The 25,469-nt window shown below is 42.5% G+C and overlaps 1 protein-coding gene across 7 annotated transcripts in view; it reads right to left on the bottom strand.

Annotated features, from left to right (window-relative positions):
• BLTP1 (bridge-like lipid transfer protein family member 1) overlaps positions 1-25,469 on the bottom strand; it is a 233,015-nt gene that overhangs the window by 169,068 nt on the left and 38,478 nt on the right. For all 7 annotated transcript variants that reach the window (XM_050946192.1, XM_050946197.1, XM_050946193.1 and 4 more), the window contains 4 exons: positions 19,732-19,918; positions 17,926-18,007; positions 16,628-16,821; positions 8,734-8,813 (listed from right to left, as the gene is read on the bottom strand). In XM_050946192.1, the coding sequence (XP_050802149.1) occupies positions 8,734-8,813; positions 16,628-16,821; positions 17,926-18,007; positions 19,732-19,918 (543 nt within the window). The remainder of the gene's footprint in view (positions 1-8,733; positions 8,814-16,627; positions 16,822-17,925; positions 18,008-19,731; positions 19,919-25,469) is intronic.

Genomic DNA, 25,469 nt, shown 5'->3' with positions numbered 1-25,469 from the left:
GCCCCAAACACTTCACTGTCTCCTATCTGTCCTTCACACACACCCTCAAAATGGCAGACAACTGCACGTGGGCAAGGAAAAACGGAATTAGATTTTAAAGTAGCCAATTTGTTTTAAGAGCACACAGTAGAATTCAGGGCCGGCTTAGGCCGATTCGCCCGATTCCTGGCAATCGGGCCCCGCGCTTTAGGCGCCTTTAAATTTTTTTACTTACTCTGGCTGCGGTCTGCTCCGGGGTCTTCCATGGCCCCGCTCCCCTGACCAAAGCGCCGGTGGGAGCGGGGCTGCCCCACAGCCCCGCTCTCTCAGCTGCAGCTCTGACCAGAGCGCAACAAGCCCTGCTCTCCTGGCTGGAGCTCCGGCTGGAGCGCGGCAAGCCCCGTGCCCCCGGCTGGAGCTCCAGGCCCTTTAAATAGCCCCCAGAGCCCTGGGGTAGCAGGGGGCTCTGGGGGCTATTTAAAGGGCCAGGGCTCCAGCTGCCTCTGCCACCCCGGTCCTTTAAATAGCCGCCGGAGCCCCGCCGCCCCCATGCATTCCCCAGGGCTCCCATGGCTATTTAAAAGGTCTGGGGCAGGGTAGAAGCAGGGGAGCCCCGGGCCCTTTAAATAGCCCCCAGAGTCCTGGGATAGCGGGGGGCTCTGGGGGCTTTTTAAAGGGCTGGGGCTCCAGCTGCCTCTGCTGCACCCCCTGCCCTGCCCTGCCCGCACCAGCCCCGCCCCCCGCTGCCTGCAGCCAGCTCTGCACCTCCTGCCCACAGTCAGCCCCTACCAAACCCCCTGCCATACACCCCTGCACGCACCAGTCCTGCACTGCCCTGTCTCCAGCCAACCCCTGCTGCACCCCCCTGCCTGAAGCCAGCCAGTCCCATACTCCTGTCTCCAGCCCTGCCAACCCCTGGTGCACTCCCCTGTGGCCCTGCCTGAAGCCAGCCCGCTCCACACTGCCCGCCCTGCCTGCAGCCAGACTCTACCTCCAGTCAGCCCCTGCCCTGCCTCGAACCACCCCATGTCCACTGCTGCCCTGCAGTTCCCAGGCCAGTAACCTGCACACCTGCTTCAATGAGAGGGGCAGGAAGCAGTTGGGACCCACACATGTGAAACGGCAGTCATTAATAACCAATCAACAGCATATATGATGTAATGTACATAATATACAATTTTACTATTTATATAGTTATGGAAAGTAAACAATACATGGAAGAAATGGAAGGCTTTTTTTTTTTTGTTTGTTTTTTTTACACTTCTTTGTTTTTAAGTCATCCCTGCCAGGGCTCTGCCGAAAGTGTTCGAATTGGGCCCCGCACTTCCTGAAGCCGGCCCTGGTAAAATTAACAGGCCAAAACCAACAAAGAATACTTTAGGCAACTGTAGCGGGGTGGTCACCCACTCCTGCCCTGCAGGATTTAAAGACAGTTCTGGGAGAGGGCTGTGGCAGGGGAAAAAGCTGCTAGGTTGATTGGGGAAGTAGCCACAGCTGGGCCGCGCCCCAATCAAGCCTCAGCTGGCCCTATATAAGAGGCTGGGAGTTAGGAGCTCAAGAGTCTCTCTCTGTTTGTAGAGGGAGATGGGCCTGATTGCAGGGAGCTAGAGACAGGGTACCTGAGTGGAGCAGGGCTGGGGAAGGGCAGAGGAGCTGGGGAGCTCCAGCCTGGAAAGCCCCAGGCTGTAGCCTAGCACTGGGCTAATAGGTACTGGGGACTGCAGACAGCCCAGGGGAAGGCAAAGGCAGCAGGTCCAAACCCAACCTTGCCAGTAATGAGTAGACTGATATTGCAGTCTGTCCCAGGGGCATGGGGGCTAGACAATGACTGGCAGTAGCCGTATACTGAGGTGAGGTGGGGATAGTGGGTGGGGGTTCCCTGGGGAGGGGAGACCTTATGTCTGAGGGGTTACTGCCAGGGGGCAGCGCCCCAGATAACAGGGCACCGGGTCCGGGAGGGACACAGGGGCCAAGTGGTAGTGGGACACCGGCCTGCAGATGGCGCTCCGGAGGCTGGAGAGCTAATTCCCATAAGAGACCAGCAAGAGGAGCTGCAGGGGTGAGTCCCACATTGCTACAGCCACCAAAAAGCATTCCCAAATAGATAATTTAGCAGGACGTTGATGCATTCAAAATAAAAACTTGCAGGAAGAAAACAAATGTCCAGTAGAATAAAAATACAGTAATGCAAATATAATTCGATCCATTCAAAAACAAAAATGCATTCAAATTAAATACAGAAGAATGCTTCCAAACAATCCAGTAACTGAGCACTGAGACTACATGAATTCTACACTATTGTGCAAGATTTTACTCTTTCCCTACAAAATAATTTATTCATGTGCCCCTCCCAGGCAGAGGTCCCAAGCAGGTGCATCTGGTTTGGCATCAGGAGCAGCCAGGGGACATACAAATCACTGCCTTGGGGGTCAGGGATAGGCAAGCATGCAAGACACTGTTCCTCTTGCTCACTATCACGGTATGCCTACAGCCAGAGAGGGATAGTGCTGGAGACACCCCAGTCGGTGGCTCCTACCATGCACTGAGTTCCAGCTGTTCATCCTCGCTGGGCTGGTGTGGGTGTGAGGGAGGGATCTCCTCTTCCCCTGCAAAAGCCACTCCTGGGGCCAGACCAGACCCACCCCTGAGAACTTCCCCCAGTTGCAAGAAGCTCTGCCCTGGACCCTGCTTTCTGCCCCCATTGCACCCAAGCGATGGAGGGAGCTGTCCCTCCCATCTGCCCAACCCCCATGCATCCAGATGCCCCCACACACCCAGATATCCCTCCCATCTGAGTCCCGCCCCCTGCATCCGGACTCTCCCCAACCAGCTGCACCCACAGTCCCACCCCACCAGCATCCAGATCCCTCCACCGCCCCAGCTGAGGTCCCTGCACCCAGATTGCCCTGCTTAGGCCACATCTCCCCCACACCCAGATCCCCCTGCTGAGCCCAATCACCTTCATCTAAATCAGGAGTCTCAAACGCAATTTACCTTAGGGCCAGTGCCAGTCCTCAAATCCTCCCAGAGAGCCAATAATGTCACTCATGCTTCCTAGAACCGGCCCCCTACAACTCTGCCCCCCCGAAATTCCACCCCCTACTTGTCTAAGGCTCTGGGAGGGAGTTTGGGTGTGGGGGAGGAGATTCAGGTGCAGGGTGCAGGCTTTGGGAGGGAGTTTGAGTGCAGAAGAGGTGAGAGGTTGGGCACTGGGAGGGAGTTTGCATGGGGGATCGGGTCTGGGGGGCAGGCTCTGGGAGGACGTTTGGGTGCTGGATGCAGGCTCTGGGAGGGAGGAGGAGGGAAGGATGCAGACTATAGGAGGAAGTTTGGATGCGGAAGAGGGTGTGTGGGAATGGGGAGGGAGTGCAGGCTCGGGGAGGGAGTTTGGGGGCAGGAAGAGGAATGTGGGGAGTGAGTGGAGGTGCAGGCTTTTGGAGGGGCTCAGGGGGCGTGGCGCTTACCCAGGGCTTCAAGGCAGGATAGGGCGGGCTGGGGTGGTCTCCGCACGCTACTGCCCCCCACACACCACCCCCGCAGCTTCCCATTGGCCACAGGAGCACTTGGGACAGGGGCAGCGTGCGGACGCACAGCCCCACCCCGCCCCAGGGACACAGGAAGGGACCAGCAGCCATGTGGATCAAGCACGCAGGAAGCCGCTCAGCTCAGCTGCACTGTTGGTGGTGGGCGGGGCGCTGGGCCATTTTAAATTGTCTAGGGGACATGTATGGTGGGAGTGCCCGGGGGTGGCAGGCAGAGCCAAGGGAGAGACCCAGCCCCAACATTGCTGGAGCCCTGCAGGCCACACTGGGGAGGTTCTCGGGTGGCAGATGACCCGCGGGCTGGGACTTTGAGACCCCTGATCTGGACCCTTCCCCCCTGCAGAGTCCCATTTCACTGCACCTGGACCCCCCACTGAGCAACCCACACCAAGACTGCCCCACACAGAACCCTCTTATCCCATACATGGATCCCCCACACTAAGCCCCTCCACACTGCCCAGCTGACATGGAGGGGCAGGCCTAGACTTGTTACTGAGGCAAGCTCAGGCCTTGCACTGGGTCAGGGTCAGGTGCAGCCTCACCACCAAGTCTGCGTCCCAGAGGGAGATGGAGAGTCTGCAGGGTGATCCCCTACCTCTGTGCAGTAGTGATCTGCGCTTCCCATGCCATGCTGGAGACTCCACTCCCATTTCCTTTCTAATCTATTGTCTAGAGCAATTTCAATTCTACTCCAGTGACTTTACAGTGATATGCTGAGAACTACTTAACCATGCCATTCACTAAGGATGCAAGGTGGCAAACCATTTGTTTCAATGGGGATACTCAGATGCTGTACTTTATGCACATATTTAAATGCTGTATCAGGTCATGCCCTAACTTCACTCCTAAAGATGTACTGCTATTTAGGGTATGTCTACATAGCAAAGAAAAACCCGCAGCTGACCTATGCCAGCCAACTCAGGCTCGTTGGGATTGGGCTACAAGACTGTTTCATTGCTGTATAGACTTCTGAACTGGGGCTGGAGTCCAGGCTCTAGGACAGGGGTGGGCAAACTTTTTGGCCTGAGGGCCACATCAGGGTTGTGCAACTGTACGGAGGGCTGGGTAGGGAAGGCTGTGCCTCCCCAAACACCCTGGCCCCCACCCCTGATCCGCCCCCTCCCACTTCCCACTCCCTGACTGCCCCCCTTAGAACTCCCAACCCATCCAACCCACCCTGCTCCTTATCCCCTGATCACCCCCTCCCAGGACCCCTGCCCCCTATCCAGCCCCCTGCTCCCTGTCCTCTGACTGCCCCAACCCCTATCCACACCTCCGCCCCCTGACAGCCCCCCCAAGAAACCCCCATCCAACCACCTTCCGCTCCTCATCCCCTGACCACCATCTCCAGGGAAACCCCACCCCTAACTGCCCCCCGAGATCCCACCCCCTTATCCAACCCCCCCTGCTCCCTGTCCCCTGACTGTCTTCCCAATCCGTATCCACATCACCTCCCGCTGACAGGCCCCATGGGACTCCCACTCCCAACCCTCCCTGTTCCCCATCCCCTGACTGTCTCGCCAGAACCTCTGCCTCATCCAACCGCCCCTCCTCCCTGACTTCCTCCCAGGACTCCCCACACCCTTACTCGACCACCCCCTGCTCCCCACCCCCTTACCTGCAGCAGGAGCTCACAGCTGCAATACCCAGCCAGAGCCAGCTGCGCTCCCCATGCTGCCAAGCGGGAGCAGCGGGCCACAGTGCAGCCCGCGCAGTGACGTAGCTGCAGGGGAGGGAGGACACCAGGGGAGGGGTCGTGGACTATGCTACCTGGCCAGGAGCTCAGGGACCAGGCAGAACAGTCCCATAGGCCAGATGTGGCCCATGGGCCACAGTTTGCCCACAGCTGCTCTAGGACTCTGCAGGGGTGGGGAGGGTCCTAGAGCTCCAAGCCCGGAAGTCTGAACAGCATACCCTTAGTCTTCTGTGCGTGGCATACATGGAAATATTAGTATATCCATCAGCTCTGTGGAGTAAAATCTATTTGTCAAAAAACATTTCCTGAATCTTCTTTGTTGTCTGTACTTGCTGACAGGTACTTTGAACTAAATTACCAAAATAATTGAAAATAGTGCCATTATATTGTGTTATTTTGACAAATAAAATTATTATTAACAAACATTGCATGCAGAATTTGTAACTTTTGGGTACAAAATTCCCTCAAGAGTAAACCTTTCTGAGCAGCAATTACCATCCATTTCTCTACTGTCAAAGCAGCTCTTGTTTTGGGGTCTCTGTGCTGAAGGGAGCCTGGCACACCATTCCAGAAATGTATCAGAGGGGTAGACGTGTTAGTCTGGATCTGTAAAAGCAGCAAAGAATCCTGTGGCATCTTACAGACTAACAGACGTTGCGGAGCATGAGCTTTTGTGGGTGAATACCCACTTCATCGGATGCATGTAGTGGAAATTTCCAGGGGCAGGTACATATATGCAAGCAAGAAGCAAGCTAGAGATAATGAGGTTAGTTCAATCAGTGAGGATGAGGCCCTGTTCTAGCAGTTGAGGTGTGAAAACCAAGGGAGGAGAAGCTGGTTCTGTAATTGGCAAGCCATTCACAGTCTTTGTTTAATCCTGAGCTGATGGTGTCAAATTTGCAGATGAACTGAAGCTCAGCAGTTTCTCTCTGAAGTCTGGTCCTGAAGTTTTTTTGCTGCAGGATGGCCACCTTAAGGTCTGCTATAGTGTGGTTAGGGAGGTTGAAATGTTCTCCTACAGGTTTTTTATATTGCTATTCCTAATATCTGATTTGTGTCCGTTTATCCTTTTCCGTAGCGACTGTCCAGTTTGGCCGATGTACATAGCAGAGGGGCATTGCTGGTATATGATGGCGTATATTACATTGGTGGATGTACAGGTGAATGAACCAGTGATGGTGTGGCTGATCTGGTTAGGTCCTGTGATGGTGTCACTGGTGTAGATATGTGGACAGAGTTGGCATCGAGGTTTGTTGCATGGATTGGTTCCTGAGCTAGAGCTACTACGGTGCGGTGTGCAGTTACTGGTGAGAATATGTTTCAGGTTGGCAGGTTGCCTGTGGGCGAGGACTGGCCTGCCACCGAAGGCCTGTGAAAGTGTGGGATCGTTATCTAGGATGGGTTGTAGATCCCTGATGATGCATTGGAGGGGTTTTAGCTGGGGACTGTACGTGATGGCCAGTGGAGTCCTGTTGGTTTCTTTCTTGGGTTTGTCTTGCAGTAGGAGGCTTCTGGGTACACGTCTGGCTCTGTTGATCTGTTTCCTTAGTTCCTCGTGCGGGTATTGTAGTTTTGAGAATGCTTGGTGGAGATTTTGCAGGTGTTGGTCTCTGTCTGAGGGGTTAGAGCAGATGCGATTGTACCTCAGTGCTTGGCTGTAAACAATGGATCGTGTGATGTGCCCAGGATGGAAGCTGGAGGCATGAAGGTAGGCATAGCGGTCGGTATGTTTTCGGTATAGGTTAATGTGACCATCACTTATTTGCACCGTGGTGTCCAGGAAGTGGACCTCCTGTGTAGATTGGTCCAGGTTGAGGTTGATGGTGGGGTGGAAGCTGTTGAAATTGTGGTGGAACGATTCCAGGAATGTGGCCTTCCACATATGAAAATTCTACAGCCACTTCTGCTGATCTAAATTTGCATCATAAGTCAATCCCACCATTCGGTGCTCATTTCACAGGCCCAGAAACTGCTGCTCCATAGTGTGCAGCTGGTCAGTGAGTGCCTGCAGCACCTTGTGACTTTCATTCACTTTCCACATTATCCACACCTCTTCAGTTTTCTCTACTGCATACCCAGCTGTGATGGTACTTATAGTTCCATAAGCACAGATCAGCTGCTCTGTCTCTAAAACAGACAAGCCAGATCTACTGATCTGTTCCACACCCATGATTCTCACAATGAGATGGAAAACCAGCATGAGGAAAAGAAGATTATGGGATGGAACAGAGGGAACTGTGGGAATTTGATCCCCTAACTCCCACAATTGCCTGAGAAGAGCATTGGTAGCCCACAATGCACTGCCAAAAGATTTCTTAGAAGGAAATGCACTGAACATTGGCCCTGGGGACACTGGGATGTGTAATCACCATGCTGTCCTTCTTTTGCGAGTACAACCTGTCAGTGTGAGGGCATGCTGTGCCAGCAAAGATAGTCAAATGTAAATACAAACTAGTGACAGCAATATCAGCAGCTGTATGCTGGTAGAAATTTTACTGGTAAAACCTACGAATGTAAATATGGTTGAATTTTTGCCATTTACTTCAGTGTGGACAAAGAGATAGGCCAACAACGAGCAATTCTGAAAATCCTACCCTATGTGTTCAAGAACCTAGGCCAAAATTCTCTAACCTGCGTGCCTAAAGTTAAGCTCATACAAGGTATATTAAAGACTTGTCTATATGGGGGAAAAAAATGATCAGTTATACTGGTCTAGTTATAAACCCCTTCCAAAGTGACAAACAATCCACTATCCCAGAATAAGAGCATCTACACAGGAGGCTATAGTGGTACTATACTACATTCAATTCACACCTTAGGTTATACTGAGTAAACTTCCCTGTGTACACAAGACCTTATACACCAATGTAGGAGTGGACTGATTTTCAGAAACATCTGCAGTTCCACTGATTTCACCTGGAGTTAGGTTTGCTTAGCATGGTTTTACAAATCAGGTGATTTCTATGTGGATGCTTAAATATAGTTTTAAGACGCTTAATATTAGGTACTGAAAACTTGGCATTTTCAGAAGTGTCTGAGGAGAATTAGGCAACAAACTCCCACTGATGCCATTCTGAAAATCCCACCTTCAGGTCTTACCTTCTCCAGACTTGCAGAGAGAAGCCTGGATGTTGGGTTTATCTGAATGTTGACAATATTCATTATGAAGCACGACAGTTAAAGTATACTGATGAAAACATTGTTTTGACTCAAAATATAAAATAGTACTCTTTTCCATTTATGTCAGTGGAACCTGCCCACCTGTTCATTTCAATGACAACAATGTGAAAATTTAGTAGATAATACTAAAGAGGGGCAGGGACAGTCCATACACTTTCTTGCAACATTCTTATTGTCTCACATCTTGTGCTAACTGTTCTAAGCTGAAGATGAAACAAATTCTTTCAGCATTCCAGAAAGACAATAGTAAGACATTAAAACTAATAGCACATTAAGTCCTGATAAATAAATAGTACACAAATTATGTAAATAACACTATGATTTAACAGAAGGTACCTGGTTCATCCATGTAATAATAGATGTCAACATCATTGGACTGCATTACAACAAAGCCTTCTCCCATTAACCTTGGTGGCCTGTTTTGAGGGGGAAAAGGGTTAGGTCAATAATGAAATGTATCCCAGAAGGAATTAACTATTATGAATTTAAATAAAGCTAAATTTGAATTTTTAGGTATCCTGAAAAAGAGTGCAGGTCATGCTCAGCTGTAAGCTCAGAAGTAATATAAGTACATAGACAATCTTAGAATCAATTGATAAAACGTGCCATAAGTAGTAACTAATCCACTTTTAGAAAGGCATTTGTACAGAAAATATTTTTTAGGCTGCCAGTGTCCTAATGATAATCCTATAAAATATCCTCCAGGTTACTCAGATCTGAGGAAAGCCTCAGGTGTCTTACAAATCAGTTCCTCTCAGAGCCTCCAGTATTGTAGGAATAGTGCTGCAGGTTCAGTGGCTGACCTTTCTGCTAGTGCAGAGTAATTCTAGTAAGTATTTTGTGGTTCCATAGTAACTTCCATCTCATGATCTCAAAGCATTTTACAGACATTAATGAATTAAACCTCAAAAACTTTCTATAAAGCAGGTAAGTATCCTATTATATAGGTGGGAAAACTCAGAAAACAGAGAAGTTGCTCAAAGCCATAGTCTATAGCAGAAACAAAGGGCATAGGGGTCAGATTCTGTGCTGTGCCTCTAGAAGCAGCACAGAACTCTCAAGCCCTAACAAGTGAGGGCTATGATGGTTTTAAGTTATCTATGCAATCTCCCAATTCTGGGCTGCTCCAGAGGCTGTATAGACCTCTACTGTAATTTAGGCTTGCCCTGAAGACTGTCTAAATGACAGAAGTCTCCCTATGCAGCCCTATGGGCTGCAGTATTGCCCAGAATCACAGCATGTGCACCCCCAACATAGCCTCCTCCTACTCACCACCCCCTCCTCTTCACCAGGTCTTGCAAGGAGGTCATCAGGAAGCAGCCTCATGACTGTCTTCTGCAGCATCCGCCCCAAGGAAATCCCTTTCCTGATTGAATATGGGTCCTTTAGGACACCCTTTATGTTGCTCTGGCCCTTTTTACCTAGCCTCAAGGGGCTGGCCCAGGACAAAGGATTTCACCCTAGACTTTGAATTCCAGTCTAGGGTTTTAACCATGAGATCCCCAACAGATGCATTTGGGAAGTAGGGGAGGAGAAAAGAAGAAAATATAGTATATAGCTTTTTTAATTATTTAAAGTTTCAGATTGAGGGACAACAGAGGCCTTAGGAGAAGGGAAATAGTTAATACACCAGTGCAATGAGTAGTGAGATCTCACACTTACTGCAGCATTCAGAAAGTTCACATGAGTAAAAGCATTTCTTACCACGTAAAGCATAAGTGATTTCTGAAAATAAACCTATTTTTTGGAATTTAAGTCTCTTTTCTTTGGTCATTACTGATTTTTTCTGAATAAGAACATCATTGGTGTCACTGGTAGTATGGCAACATAACATCTGATTATAAACTAGCACAGTAATAAAACATTAACAGAAAAATAGTTATGTGCTTTGTTACAATACAAAACATAACTGTTTAAATAACCTACACCATTTTAAAAGTTAAAACATTAATAATAAAACCATCCTATATTCTTTTTTCCCCCACTGTCTTTTAAATCGATTTTCAAAATGTAGTAGGTCAATTAAAATATTTTAAATTAAAACAACCTGAAGGATGATTTAACTCAACATATTGAAATATCAGGTTCAGTTTGAGATACTTATTCTCACACAAAGAGAGACTAGGATGTTACCTTATTCCATAATCAACTACTGAAGCCCTACTTTTAATTTTCATTTACTTTGTTAAAGAGTTGCTTTCTCCTTGTCCTACATTCTTTTATTTGTTAATTGTTTTCCTACAAAAATAGCATTCAGGGCCACAGGGACAGATCATCTTCAGTAATTAGACCATTAGAATAATACTATATGTCCAAATCTGATATTCTTCCTGTAACTGTATAGGAGGAGTCATGAAGTAAGATTATCTGATAAAACAATGTTACCTTGACACGGCTGTACTATATACCCTTCTAAAAGGACATAAATGAAACATAGGAAAATGAATACTTTCATTAAAAAAATGGTGACAAGAACAAATATATTCCTAGTTACCTTAATCCCATGCATCATTAGAACATTAGCATTCCTATGGTTAATTACAACCTTACACTATGTCTCTTGTTAGGAATACATAGCTCTATTTAGCACAAGCCATTTCAGATGCAGGGTACCCTGGCCATTTACACCGACAGGAGGAAACATGAAATAATTTTACTTACAGTATAACAATGTTACACCATCATAAACAGAAACCGCCCAAGTTAAAGATGTGTGACAGTTTCTATTCATTTATAACTTTCCAGAGCTTTCACTTTTCAGGCTAAAATTTTCCTGAATTGGGCTCTGCCCCTATATGACTTCAAAAAAAAATCAAATTTTGTTCATAAGTGGGAAGAAACTACCTTTTTTAATCAAAATACAATTGTGACGTTTCCTTCAGCAGCCCATAAATGTGGTGGTCTAAGCTACCTTAAAGGAAGAAAGCACCTTTGAACATTCTGATTAAAATTAGTTTGGTTTTCACTGAATTATGACACTTTGAAAATGGCATGTCACACACATGCACACACTTCGCAGATGAAGTTTTTGCAGGCAGCTAAGATAACAATACTATACACGTATGCACGGCTCATTTTGCCACACACTGACTAATTTAGTAGGTACAGCCTCCTGTTTCAAGTGCACACAGACTTGAGACCAGAATGCTTCACTCCCCTTAAGGTGGCTTTTAAAGAAGATCTGCTACAGTGAATTTTCCAGAGTGCACAGATAAGAGCTCCTCTTTGCCAGATCTGCAGGAAAGAAGCTCTGCAAACACACCAGTATATGCCAGCAATTTTTCATTATTTCTCTGTGTTTATTTAAACTGAAGTACATTGTGTAAGTATAGTTTACCATGTCTTTTTCACATATGGTATTCCTAGATTCGTATCTGGCACACCTAGTAGGGTTGCCAGGTGTCTGGTTTTTGATTGGACTACCCGGTCAAAAAAAGGACCCTAGTGGCTCCAATCAGCACCACTGACTGGACTGTTAGAAGTCCGGTTGGCATGGGGCTGGCAGGCTCCCTACTTGGCTCCGCGCAGCTCCCTGCAAGTAGCAACATGTCCCTCGCCCCTTGGGGGGCTCCGTGCACTGCCCCCACGACGCACCAAGCACCGGCTCCACAGTGCCCTTTGGCCAGCAATCACAGCCAACAGGAGTTGCAGAGGCAGCGTGCAGAGCCATCTAGGAGCTGAGAAACATGTTGCCACTTGCGGGGAGCCAGCTGAGGTGAGCGTCACCCAGAGCCCACACTCCAAAACCCCTCCCACATCCCAACCCACTACCCCAGCCCTGAGCCCCCTCCCACACCGAAACTCCCTCCCAGAGCCCGTACTCCTCACTCCTCCCACTCCCCAGCCCTGAGTCCTCTCCCGCACATAAATTCCCTTCCAGAGCTCACACCCCAAATCACCTCCTGCATCCCAACCCCCGACCCAGCCTGGATCCCAGTCCTGCACCCCAAACCCCTCATCCCCACCCCCACCCCAGAGCCCACACCCCCTGGCAAATCTCAACTGCCTGCCTCAGCCCAGAGCCCCCTCCCACACTCCAAAGCCCTCATCCCCAGCCCTACGCCAGAGCCTGAACCCCCAGCCGATGCCCTCACCCTCTCCCACACCCCAACCCCCTACCCCAGCCTGGTGGAAACGAGCAAGTGAGTGAAGGTGGGGGAAAGCAAGCAACAGAAGGAGAAGGGATGAAGTAAGAAGGAGGTGGGTCATCAGAGAAGGGGTAGGACCTCAGGCAGGGGTGGGGAAAAAAACAAAGCAAGGGCATTTGGTTTTGTGCAATTAGAAAGTTGACAACCCTAACACACACTAGTACACATATGTATCTAAGGCCATAAAAATTGTGTTTGAGAAAATTTTGTTCATATAATCAGAACTACTGTAATGCATATCCACATAAAGGGGAATGGGAAACGAACTTCTGCATATCCTGAATGAACATTTAACTTTGCAACCTTAGTGTTTTCACTTTTAAGTTTGAGCTTAAACAATTAAACTTTAAGAATTTTGAGAAGTGTCCACTGAGAAAAGAGTGTACCAGAAAATGACACTTATATTCCAGTAACTTCATCTTTGACAAATCAATAAAAGCCATTTGAGGTGGGTTGGGGAGAGGGAAGAGACACATAAAAAGATGCACATCGGAAAGTTATACAAGCCGATAGAAGGAATAAACAAGAGAAGAGGCCAACTCCTCCTGTCTCCCACCTTAAGCCAAATATCACCACCCCCATCTCCTTCACCTCTACACTCTGTTCCATTTTCAGGAGAAAAAACAGAATAACTTACAATAAATAGCAGCACAGGAAAAGACCATATGTATGCTTCTACATTTCCTTTTACTGTTCTCTGTCCTTTCCCTTGCCTGTATTTTCTTCCCTGCATCTGCAAGTTAAAGTCCTTCCTTCTTGTTTCTTGCTCTTCTCCATTTGTGTTTTTATTTTTCTTCCTGAATCCACCTGGATTTTCTCTCTTTTCTATGCCTGTATTTTTCCTTTCAATATATCTTTCCTCCTCTCATTGCTTACACAGGATCTCTTTTGCACCTGTGCCCTGTCAGAGTCTGATGTTCTGTTGCAGGAGAACTGCGAAACACAGCAGCTGACTCAGGCCAGATAAGTAGCCACCTCCATACAGAAATGGTGTGGCTGAGTTTGCTGTAGGATCACTACTCGTAGTGCTTCTCAAGTCAGAAACAGTCTATTTTTCTGTATCAAGCCACCTCTAGGTATACATTAGTTTTGCAGGGAGGAGGCAGTTTAGGATGTCAGCCTGCATTAACTTTGGGGTGTAGAATGGTTGGTCCTAGAAGGGCATATATGCTTAACCAGCTTGTCACCTATTTCACCAGTTGATCTGGCTAACTAACCTGTTTCATGTCCCAGGCTGCAGTGGGTTTACGAAAGCTGGAACAAAGTACTTGATGTTATAAAACCAAAAAAGGCATTGGGACAGGCCCTAAAGATAAGACCATTCTCACTTTTCAAGGATACCTGGTCAATCTGGTGAGCCATACACTAAACATGGCCATATGTTCTCTGCATACACTCTCACAATCCAGGACCAGGAGTTGCAAAGGGAACAAAGGTAGATCCTTAGGGGAGGCAGAGGAACAAGATAATAACTTGAATATGTTAAACTAACAAGATTAAGGCAAAATAGGATTATTTTTACTACCAGCTGAAGAAAATTCCTTTGTTATTTTCCCAGAGAATTTGAAGTTAGCTACTCTCTATTTATTCTCCCTCGCAGAGAAATTTCTCAGCGTTCTCCTATCCTTAGAAACAGCAAGGCTGAATGTGTGTGTTTCATACACACAGACACTCGAGAATACTTTATAAACCAGAAGATATATTATACACACATAATGCAGACAGATAATTCATTCTTGGAGTCAGAGTTGTAAATACATACAAGGACAGAAAGCCAAATATCTCAAAGTTAAAGTTTACACTTAAACTCCTGAACATTTGCAAGTACAGAAATGCTGAATTACAGTTATCTTAACTCTACCTCAGTGTCCCACCACAACATAAACCATCCTCAAAACAAAAACATCTTTCACACAATTAGTATTTCAAGAAACTCTTAATTAAGTCAGAACCTCCGTAGGTTGTGACATTTTTTTCCATGAGTCCAGGCTAAAGTGAAGTCGAAAATTTTCAGTTTTAAAAAATTAATAAAACCCTTTCCAATCATGTCAGATCTACAAAGAACAAGCCATAAACAGATATAGTTCTCAGTTAGAATTGTTGCAAAGTGTTGCAATGAGAAGTCACTAAAAGAATCACCAGTTGAGCATCAGTCCAATAAGAGATGAGGCTATCAGGCACTAGTGTAAGGATTTTAAATACTCTTAAATTTAACTATTAGGCTTTCATCTTCAGTGTGAGTACCTAACTAGATCAGAGTATCGATCCCTTGCTACACAGGCTGCAGTATTGATCTACAGGGATACTAAAGGAATGTCTAAAGGACTCCATCTTTTTAACCTTTTTTTTTTTTAGAAAAACATTGCTTTCAAACAATGTTCCCATGACAAGAATTAGGACTGGATTAACTGAACATTTAGGATACAGTTAGCTATACAAAAAGGCATATTTCCATCTTTCTCCACAATGAGAGTCCCTGTCCGGACATTTTTCTTTTCAGGAATCAAACATGAGACACAAAAAGAAAACAAAATTTACAGAATGGCAATGCTGTAAGTGACGGTGTGAAGCTAAGCAGCACAAAACTCAGGAAGGAGTTCCTGACAACACACTCTAGTTTTTGAAGGCTCAATGAAAAAACCTAAATCACCTTAATCTGGACTGTTGGCAAGTTCGAGTTCCAGAGCAGGGGATAAGGATAAAACTGCCAAACACTTTTTTTTTAAAACTTAAAAGGACATCTTATAACGAATCTTCAAAAGCTAAAAAGACAAATTTATTCCTGACTTATGTATTGATAGTAAACTCTTAACTTACCCTTATCTCAACTAAGAACAGTCTGTTGAAGTTCAAAATTTACTCCACAATTCAATGAGGCATCCTCCAGAAAATGCTGGTTGATATATATATGACTAATCATATATAAAATAAGACCAGACAAATACACACTATTTTCCAGAGATATTACATGGAATTTACCTTCTGTTGAGCAAACAACACTTTTAAGACCTGAAAATGAAACAGCTTTGCCCTAAAGAGTCTGTTTGCACATAAAATATTTCTGGAGAAAATCTACTTAAGGACCCTTGTCACGGTAGACAGAATTTTATGCCTGTCTACATGTTCATACTGTTTCACTGTGAAAATGTGTGTACATTACACAGTATCCATCTAGGCACATATACTGTGCGCGTTGCTATGGTATCCAGCCACCATACACAGCTTGCAATTTCCTTCTTTTGCCTGTCATCTCTGCTCAGAATTTTTTCAGAACTGTGTTCTAGTCAAGGAGCCAGACATGCAGAAGTATAAGAATGAACAACTTGCGTTACATATATGAACAACATTTTACTTGGATTTACCACTGCATCATAAGTCAGGTAACCATTTTTCTCGTCTTAAATCAGTCAGATTACAACCCTCATTTTAAAATTTAAGGAAATTCAGTAATAGCCCCTGATAATAAACAGAATTGCAATAAAAATTTAAAAGGTAGGCTAGTTTTGTGTTTGATAATCTTGGGGATTCCTTAAGATCATGTTCCTCAAAACTTTTTAACTTCCTACTATAACTAACATAGTGCAACTTTTCATATAATTTCACATTTTTCACTATTTTCAATAGCTATAACTGTATATAAAGTGACTATATGCAAGTCAACATCTCAGCCTGTATTTGTCCTAAATCTTACAGCTGCAGACCTAGGCTTTAGCAGCAAGCAGCTTGTAGCAGAACTTATTTGAAATAACATGGGTTTATTTAATTAATGTGAGATACTAATCAATCACAGCAAAAAGTGCACAGAAGAGTTCTAAGGTCATAGCAAAACAGCAGTAACTCTTGCATATATCTGTATAAATATTACTCTGTTAAAGATCAAATGTCCAAAGTCTCTCTAGAGGCAAAGGTGTTAACTAATTAGACACAATGGCACAAAGAAAATGAGACCAGACTAACAGAAACAAAAGGCAGTCTTGGTTTTTTTGTGGGTTTTTTTTTTTAAAAGACAACCTGCAACAACAACAAAAGAACAGGCTAAAATGTCAGATTACATCTGGATTCTTAAAAACAAAATCTCTTACTCATCAGTTTGAAGACCAACGTATCTTGGACTGGGAACTAACATGACTCTGACATTTTCCAGTTTTCCCTTCAAAATGTGCATAAACTGGTCAAGGTGACTTGAAGGTGGTTTCGTGGTGTATGTTAAGAAAGCATCATCAAAGTTAATGCAGAGTGTTTGTGGCTGATAATGATTCCCAAATGCCAAGCGACCCTAAGTTAAAAGAAAGATAAATTATTTTATTTTGCATTGCTTTGTTTATACTACTTACACAGATACCTAACCAGTCTACCATGCCAGTAAAGACTATGAGTGAAATCTTAGCCACAATGGAGGCAGTGGCAAAACTTCCACTTACTTCTGTGGGTACATCTGCAATAAAAGACTCATGCCATGGCTGCGGCTGGCCCAGGTCAGCTGACTTGGGCACATGGCAGTGTAGGCATTCAGGCTTGGGCTGGAGCCCAGGTTCTGGGACCCTCACTCTTGTGGGGTTTTGGAACCCAGGCCACAGCCCAACCTGAACATCTACACTGCAATTTTTATCCTTGTGAGCCTGAGCCCCACAAGCCATAGTCAATTGACCCAGGCTCTGAGACTCTGTGCCACAGGTTTTTTATTCCAGTGTAGATATACTGTATACAATGGGGCCAGGACTTTACCTCATGTGTCCAAACCTGCAGCCCTGACTCATGTGACTCCTTGAAGGAGTATGAACATACTACATCATTAATGCTGAATTATATTCAAACAGCAGCACTACAAAAAACGTGTGACCATCATATAACAATAGGTAGTCGAGAATTTCAGATTCTGTGATAACAGCTTCTATGATATGTCATAATATATTGTAAGTTAAGCACTATTTTGAATTCACCTGGCACCAGAAAAATCCACTGATTAAAAAAAAAAAAAAAAAAAAAAATCCTAATACCTATATTGAAAGTGACATGGAAATAAAGAATTTCAGTAAATGTGCCACGTAGTTAATTTGTTAATCTCATACTTAAAAAAAAATATATATATATATATATATATATATATATATATATATACACACACACACAAAAAATCTACATCACTGTGATTGAAAATCAAGCGTAAATGGGCTTTTAGAAGGGTAGCAGAATTTGTGCTGAAAAAAAATAAAAATTAAACCACTTAAAACTACCTTCATGATTCAAATACAAGCATGTCAGAAATAAAGAATTAAATTATGGTAATAATGAAGTCACAACTTTAAGAGTGAATTTTAAAGTTTCCACAACTAAAAAGCATTTATTTATTTACAGACCAAACAGGGAATGTGTCACTTACCGTGCTAACATTGACTTTGATTACAGGAATAAGGGATCTCCATGAAGAGGAAGGGTCTTGAGATTCTGTTTTTACTTTAACACTAAAAGAAAAAAAAAAATCAAATCTATATTCAAATATATGCAACAAACAAACAAGAACAATCAGAACGAAAAGCTTTCATGACTCAGTCTTTGTTTTACTACACAGGTAGTCATCACCAGATCTCTCATTAAAAGATGCTATGGTTTAACAAATATGTGCAGTAGTCAATTTTATAAGACATGCAACAATAACCACCGATATATCTAAAAGGAAGATCAAACTCTGCTTTTAAATGTTACAGATAACTATGAGGACAGTCAAACTTAAGCAGCAAGGAACAGATGTTACTCATTACTTCCAGCACTGTACACACTGTACTAGATATTTTGATGTACTGTCTGTCAGATTTTTCACTTAAGGCATAATGACTTCAGTACAGCACTGCCTAAAGAAAAGTGACTGACTAGGAAGAGTTAATGGCCTTCTTCAGAGCCTCATGCCATTAATCCCCTGGAAACGTCTTGTACTGTAGTAGTTCTAGCTATTCTAAACTGAAAGCAAAAGCCAAGGGATGTGAATAAACTTTTCTTTTGTCTTCAAGGCTGTTGAAGTTTCAACTGATTTTGTACACGGCCTTTTCTAGAGAATTAGTGTCCTATGCATTAGGACATCTCAGCATTCCATTTATCTTATAATTTTCATTTCCCCCTCTACCTTTAATTATGAAAATCTTAAATGGGAGAATTTTACAGTTTAAAAAGTATGTAATGAGAGCTGTAACATACATGAAAAAGGAAGTTCTCATTTTAAAAGACACATTTAAATGATTAGTTATCAAAAACATTCCTGTCTATTAGCTTGCTAAAACAAAATTTATGAACATGAGTGTTGAACAGAAAATATTCAGGCAATTAAGACCTCTTATATGCAATTTATCTTATACTTAACATAGGGCTTGATTGTGCTACCAGGGTTCAGGCCTGGAGACGATCTTCTATATAGTCTACCCTCCCCTTCCCATGCAGAAATGGGGCACAACTGCCTCCAATTACATGGTCTTATTCCTGGAGATCAACAAGATTTGTGGTCTGTCCCGCTGGCCTATTCTAAGAGGTAGGGAGCAAATACAGCCTCCCTCGTGTTTCACACAACAGAACAACTGGGCAGAAATTGGGAGGCGGGGGGAAGCACTTTTCCATTTATGACTGGCAAGACTGTGCCTCTTCTTACTGGATTAGACTTAATCACTGATCAATTAGTGTGTAACCTTTGGCTTAAATACTGTAATTTCTTGTATCTGTATGAAACCAGACAAAAGTATCAGCTTTAAAAGAGCGATAGATGGTTCAGAATAGAATAGCCCATTTGTTTAGTAACACACGCTGGTGAAAGTACATCATCCCAGTGCTCTGTTCTCTTCACTAGCACCCTCTGGAATACCAAGTCAAATTCAAGGTTTAGGTTCTCTTCAGAAAGAAATTGGCGCAGTTTACCTGACGCACCATCTAATCCTGTACAAACTTGATCTCCCATAAGTATGTTCCATTGAAACACTGGAATTGTCAGCATCAAGAATAAACCCTTTTATGCAGATGAGGGCCAGTGCTGTACACATTCCCAAATATACATCAAGGCCATTTTTTTCTTGCCCAACACTGCCTTGCATTTCCTCTGTTGGCCTCTTCCAAGCAAACAGTGCTGAACTGAAACTCAAAAGGTATGTCTATATCAAAATTCTGCCAAACATTCACTAAATACTGAAGTGGGGATGTAATATTTTACCTTTCAAGATTGGAGTGCCTTGTGTGTCTTCCATTTTCTTGTGCTTTTTCATCCTCTTTCCTTGCTGGAATTATTGTTGGATCCAGACCAAATAATTCCTGAAGTTGTCCATAAAGGGCAGAGCGGTTGTAGACGTGAAATTCAAAGTCATTCACCATGATATACAGTCTGGTTTCTGCTTTTGGATCTATAAAATAAAGGAGGAAAAGGAAAATATTTCTGATTCTATTCAGCAGTTCCTTTCCATAATTCAAGCAAATTCTTCAAATTTGCATACATAGCTTGGAAAATGAACTATACATTGCAGAGAACAAATATTGAAGTACATATTAAACAGATGTAAAAAATAAATCCAGACAATGCACAACAAAAATTGCTTCACAAAATTGTTGAATATGCAAAAAGGACCTTGATTTAGTTTCTAACAGTGACTGTATTTTGACATTTGCCAAGCTATTATAGGAAAAAATATGGAATTTACATTACACAAAGTTGTTTAAGTATGTTACTAAATTAGTCATTACGAAGAAGACGACATAATATGACAATTTCCAGTATTAAACATGCACATTTTAATATTAATTCAGTATATTACAATTTCAGCGGAGAGGCTTCCCCAAATTGCAGAGTCAAGTCTGCAATACGCAATAAGCAAATTAAATAGTACAATATTGCCATTACGAGTGATTTCTTCGTTACTAAGCATATTTCAGAGCTTTATTTCTTTACTCAACTTTTTGACTCATATGTGGGACAGCAATGATCCAAAGTTTATACCATATTCAGAGGCTTATAGAAAATAAATTTAATCATCTCACTCCAGTTCCTATATGAAAAAAGTCAACATCAAAATGGTACCACATTGGACGCTTCAGCAGATGACAAGAACTGAATGGGCATACAGAGAAAACTATCTTCTCACTACACATTTTCATATATATTGCTGAAGGTTGTGATCTGGCACTCTATTGTGAAATAGATTGCTTCAGCCTCAAAGGCTTTCAGAGAATCATGCTCTTATCACATGCTTTCAATATAAAAATTTTAAACAATTTATTTTCATGGGATCTAAGTCATAAAAAGTGTTAAGTTGAAGAGATAGCAAATTGGTAGGAGAATAAATACGCACATAAAAAAGCAGGATGTATAGTGATTTGCAGATTATATGCCATTTATTTGAAGTGATGCAGAAAGTTTGGGGGTTTTTTGGTAAACTTGTGCTGTTAATGTGTGTTATCTGTCCCTCTTGCCCCCTCCCTGAGCACATTGGGGGTAATACACTAGCTTTTTCCTCCCTTAAAGTTTCCCACCACGGTCACCTCATAGGCTGTGTTAGCATAGAAGCCACTGATGCTTTAACCAGTGTACGCCAATCTGCTGACAGTAGCTTCAGGCAACATGTTGGTTAAAATGGCAGTAGGTGACTACATACTATCTGCATAAGAACTCTGACTGTTGGTACTATTGGTGGAGCTAAGTCATGACAGCGCGAACAGAAATTTTATGAAAATAAGTTTAGTTCAGACAAGGCCTTAGAAAGGGCAACTATGTATTTATATAGGAAATTTTAACAGGTTTACAAATCCTTGCATGTAAATATCAGAGACTATACAACAATAATTACAACAATGAGCTTGGTTTTGAGAAACATCATAGAGAAATGTAAAACAGAGATCTGATTTTTAACAGGCTGTTAACCTGTCACAGAGTGAGCATCTTTACACTACCTGTGACATGTCATTTGTAGTGATTATTAAATTGAGAGAAATCACCAAAGAGAACTTTTTATAAATCAAGTGACTTGGTCAAGAAACAACTGTCCAAAGGCCTGGAACTTCTCCATTTAATAAAAGGTAAAACTCTTTAGAACACTAATTTCTAACGAACAGAACAAAGGCAAATGATCAAGGGAAACAAACAATGAAGGTGAAAGCAAGAGTAATAGATAAGAAAAGACAATATCTGAACCCAGGTTTGGAATGCATCTTTAAATTATAGGGAAAAAACATTCTAATGGATGAGCAGAAAGATAATACTTGAAAATTTAAGTTTAGCTGAAGATCCTGAAATGTTGGAAATGTACAGATTTTAAATCTTTTCCACGTACTGCTTTATACCTGTATACTCTTTCACCCAAAGAACTCAAAGAATTTTACAAACACTAACTGAACATGCCACCACTATGAGAAAGAGAAGTACATCAGACTATATTAAAAGTACACAGAGTATATGACTTGCCCGAAGTCACACAGTAAGTCAGTGGCAGACTCAGGAACAAAACCTGACCTCCAGGCCATTATCGTGTATACCACAATGATCTGTTAGCATGTGAAATGCAACTGGTATAAAACCTCTTTTTTAAACAGATATGATGTTAGAATTTTATCAATTACACCCAGGATTAGTTCTTGATTATGGAAAACAGGTTTACTTTAAGCAATTACTTGATATGCCGAAGCACTGGCACGTTAGTCAAAGCAGCCATTTTTGTAAACAAGTTTAATAAAAATTACTGAGACACTCTTAATTATAACTCACGCCACTAAAGCTGCCAACCAGTTTTACTCTAACCAACCAGTTTGGGTGTTGGCGGTTTTTGAGGGTTTTTTGTTTAAGGATTCGTAACTTTACCACACAAATTTGACACATGATAGGCAAGATCGCTATAAAAACTTTCAGAGAGCATTTCACTGCTAAGTTACAATCCAAGGATGAATACAGGCAAGAATAACCAAAAGTGATTACTAATCTCATGGCTTCTCAGGTGCAAAAGAAAGAGTGTCATGGTCTCAGGATAGCTCCCATTGCACACATCACCACAAAAGAGCTTAAATGGCAATGCTGCAAGGACTGCATCAGCCATGAAGACTGGACTTGTGTTTTGCCATCTGAAAGTGGCCCTCCCAGGTAAGTGTTCACATACAGTGGACACAAAGTGTGAGAAAACAAGCAGTCTCACTACCTTTTTGCACCTCTTCTGTGGATAAACACACTTCTAGATAAACTTCAACCTCAAGAACTGGCTAACAGTCACACTTTATGAAGTACAGTTCTATAATGCACACTACTCAATTTCTTCATCTTCATACAATAAAAACATACTGAACCATTAAGTATGCACATGCCTAAACCTCATCATCATTTGTTGTAACTTTCTTTCTTCATCCATCCCAGCCTTTCTTGTCACTCTCATTCAAGTGTAAACTGTGGATTGTAAGTGTCTTGTGACAGGAGTCTTAACTTCCTAATCTTCTGTAAAACACCTAACAATTTTGGATATTAAATTAATTAAGCACTAAATTCACATGCTAAATTGTAAATGATCAAACTCAAATAAATATCTGGACATTTGAGCACACTTAAAAATTGTAGAATATTAGTCTAATATGGAATTGATTCTGATAGTTAAAAACACCAGGAATATTTAATTATATGATTCCATATAGAACATTTGAGTGGCATGCCTTGACTTACTTCTGCTACAGATAGCTTGACCTAATTATGTAACAGCATGATCTAATTACATACAAACCCGCACACAATTTCCCGATAATTATCTAGTTGCAACAAAAAAAAGTATCCCTATTACATATTTACTCAAGAGACTTGAGCTGCTCTGAAATACCACTTGTTCTATTTGTCTAAATTATGGACTGAGGGAAACTGATGCAATTCAAATCTCTGTGTTAAATAGTTTTTGTTCCCTAACCATTACTTCCATCCACAAGAGTTACGTATTTACCTACAAATAAAAGCCAACATTCCATCCTTTATCCCTCCTACTGAGTTTTTTCCCACCCCTCTATAACTCGAGTTAATTTCCCAGGCTTTTTCGATGTATGTCACGTTATTTTAAGAACTACAGAGTTATTGTACTGACTTGGTTTTACACAAATAAGTAAGGAAATAAAGTGTGCTTCATGGGAAGTTAATTACTTAGCAACAGAAAATCACAGACGTTCAGATGAATTATGCACAAAAAATTGGAGTAGAAAATAGCTTGCCTGGGAGATTTTCAGATAACCTTTACATTATTAAGAATACACAAAAGTTAATTTTATAGCTAATACATTCTTTGAGGCAGTCATTAGACTTCATTAATTGAATTAGTTGAATTATAATTCCTTCATTAAAAAAGAGTGGAGCTTAAAATAGGTAATTATTTTTAAAGGCTTTTGTTTTTTGTTTTGTTTTTTTCAAGTGTGAAGGAAGTTTTGTCCTCTTTTCCACACATCAGTACTCTGCTCCAAAATATTTTTAGAGAAAAAAAGCAATATGAAACATTTCGATCATCATATTCATCATCATCATATTCTTAAAGAAGAATAAACACTACACCATACTCTTAATAATGTTATCAATTGTAATTGAAAGTAAAATGAATAAAAAAGGTTCTGGCTTCCTCAGGGCTTAACCAAAACAAATGATTTCTTTATATAACTGATTATTAGTATTAACAGTCATATCACCACACTTCTTCAGGTGATACAATTTTAACAGTCCCTCAAAGTTTAGCAATTCATCAATAGTCAGTTACAGGAGAGATATTCCTCATCATTTTTAAAATGAAGAAAGATTTTAAACAATTATTAATGATCAATTCCCAGCTACCATTATCTTTTCTGTAATTGAGAAAGTCAGCAAGTGATCTAACAGAAGAGGGGTGTGCGTGGAAGAGAGGGTGTGTTTAATAGTTCCTAGGCTCAGAACACAAAGGAGTGCTTTAGTTTTCTGGGATCAGATGCAACTAGACCTTCATAGTTAGTGGCAGACTCACTTTACTACTACCTCCAATATGAGTGGGAATTGTATCAGTTTCTGGTAACCCAGAGCAGTTAGGATTACGAAACATTTGTAACTCTTGACTATATTCAGGAGGTAGGAGTAAGTGATCAAAAAAAGTATTCCCCCCCCCAAAAAAAGAAAAGAAAACAAAGGAAAGAAAAGAGAGGTGCCTCTTCTCACCATGGTCTAAGATTGTTTCTTAATCAGAAAGATGGTAATTATGTTAAGAGAGACAAACAAAGATTTGAGGTGTGTCCCACATAAGATATATTCCTCCACCTTCTCATTCTGTAACCACTATTTTAGGTAACTGCAGGACCCATACACTCACACCCCAACCCATTTCACACAATGGACTGGATCCTGGATCAGAGTGAGTACAAAAATGCAATAACTACTCCCAACTGGCAATACCAACACTCAGGGTATCATTAAAAGCCACTTGGCTTCTCAGATAATTTGCATGACATTGGTTCGATCTACCTAGTACAATACACACTGACATCACGGCAAATGGATCGTACTATGCAGATCATACCAAAAGGGTTTTTAAAAAATCACAAACCTGAACATACATCTACAAGAAAAATCTCAAAATGAGAAAAATCTAATAGTTGGACACTTGATTATAGCAAGCCTTTCTTTTGGCAAGTAACAGACTGAAAGAATTAATGTTCCCTCCAAGAAATAGTGATAGGAGAAAGTTCATTGGCGGGAGGGAGAAGAGAAGCATTCTTAAGTTTTAGTGGATTATGTTACTAATATTTAACTTCCATTAAAGCATATTTTATATAGCACTTTATAAAACACATTGACCCTACTCCAATGTTTACTTTAGTCCCCGATGGCTTACTAAACCCTTTAGATATGCATTTTGGTAAATTATGTAATAATTTCAGTAGGTCTCAAAAAAGGTTATCAGAATTGTTTTCTTTATTGCTTTAACTTTATAT

This window comes from Gopherus flavomarginatus, chromosome 3, assembly GCF_025201925.1.
Source record: "Gopherus flavomarginatus isolate rGopFla2 chromosome 3, rGopFla2.mat.asm, whole genome shotgun sequence".
In the NCBI taxonomy this organism is placed as follows: domain Eukaryota; kingdom Metazoa; phylum Chordata; order Testudines; family Testudinidae; genus Gopherus; species Gopherus flavomarginatus.
This window is presented reverse-complemented; position numbering and strand designations above follow the sequence as displayed.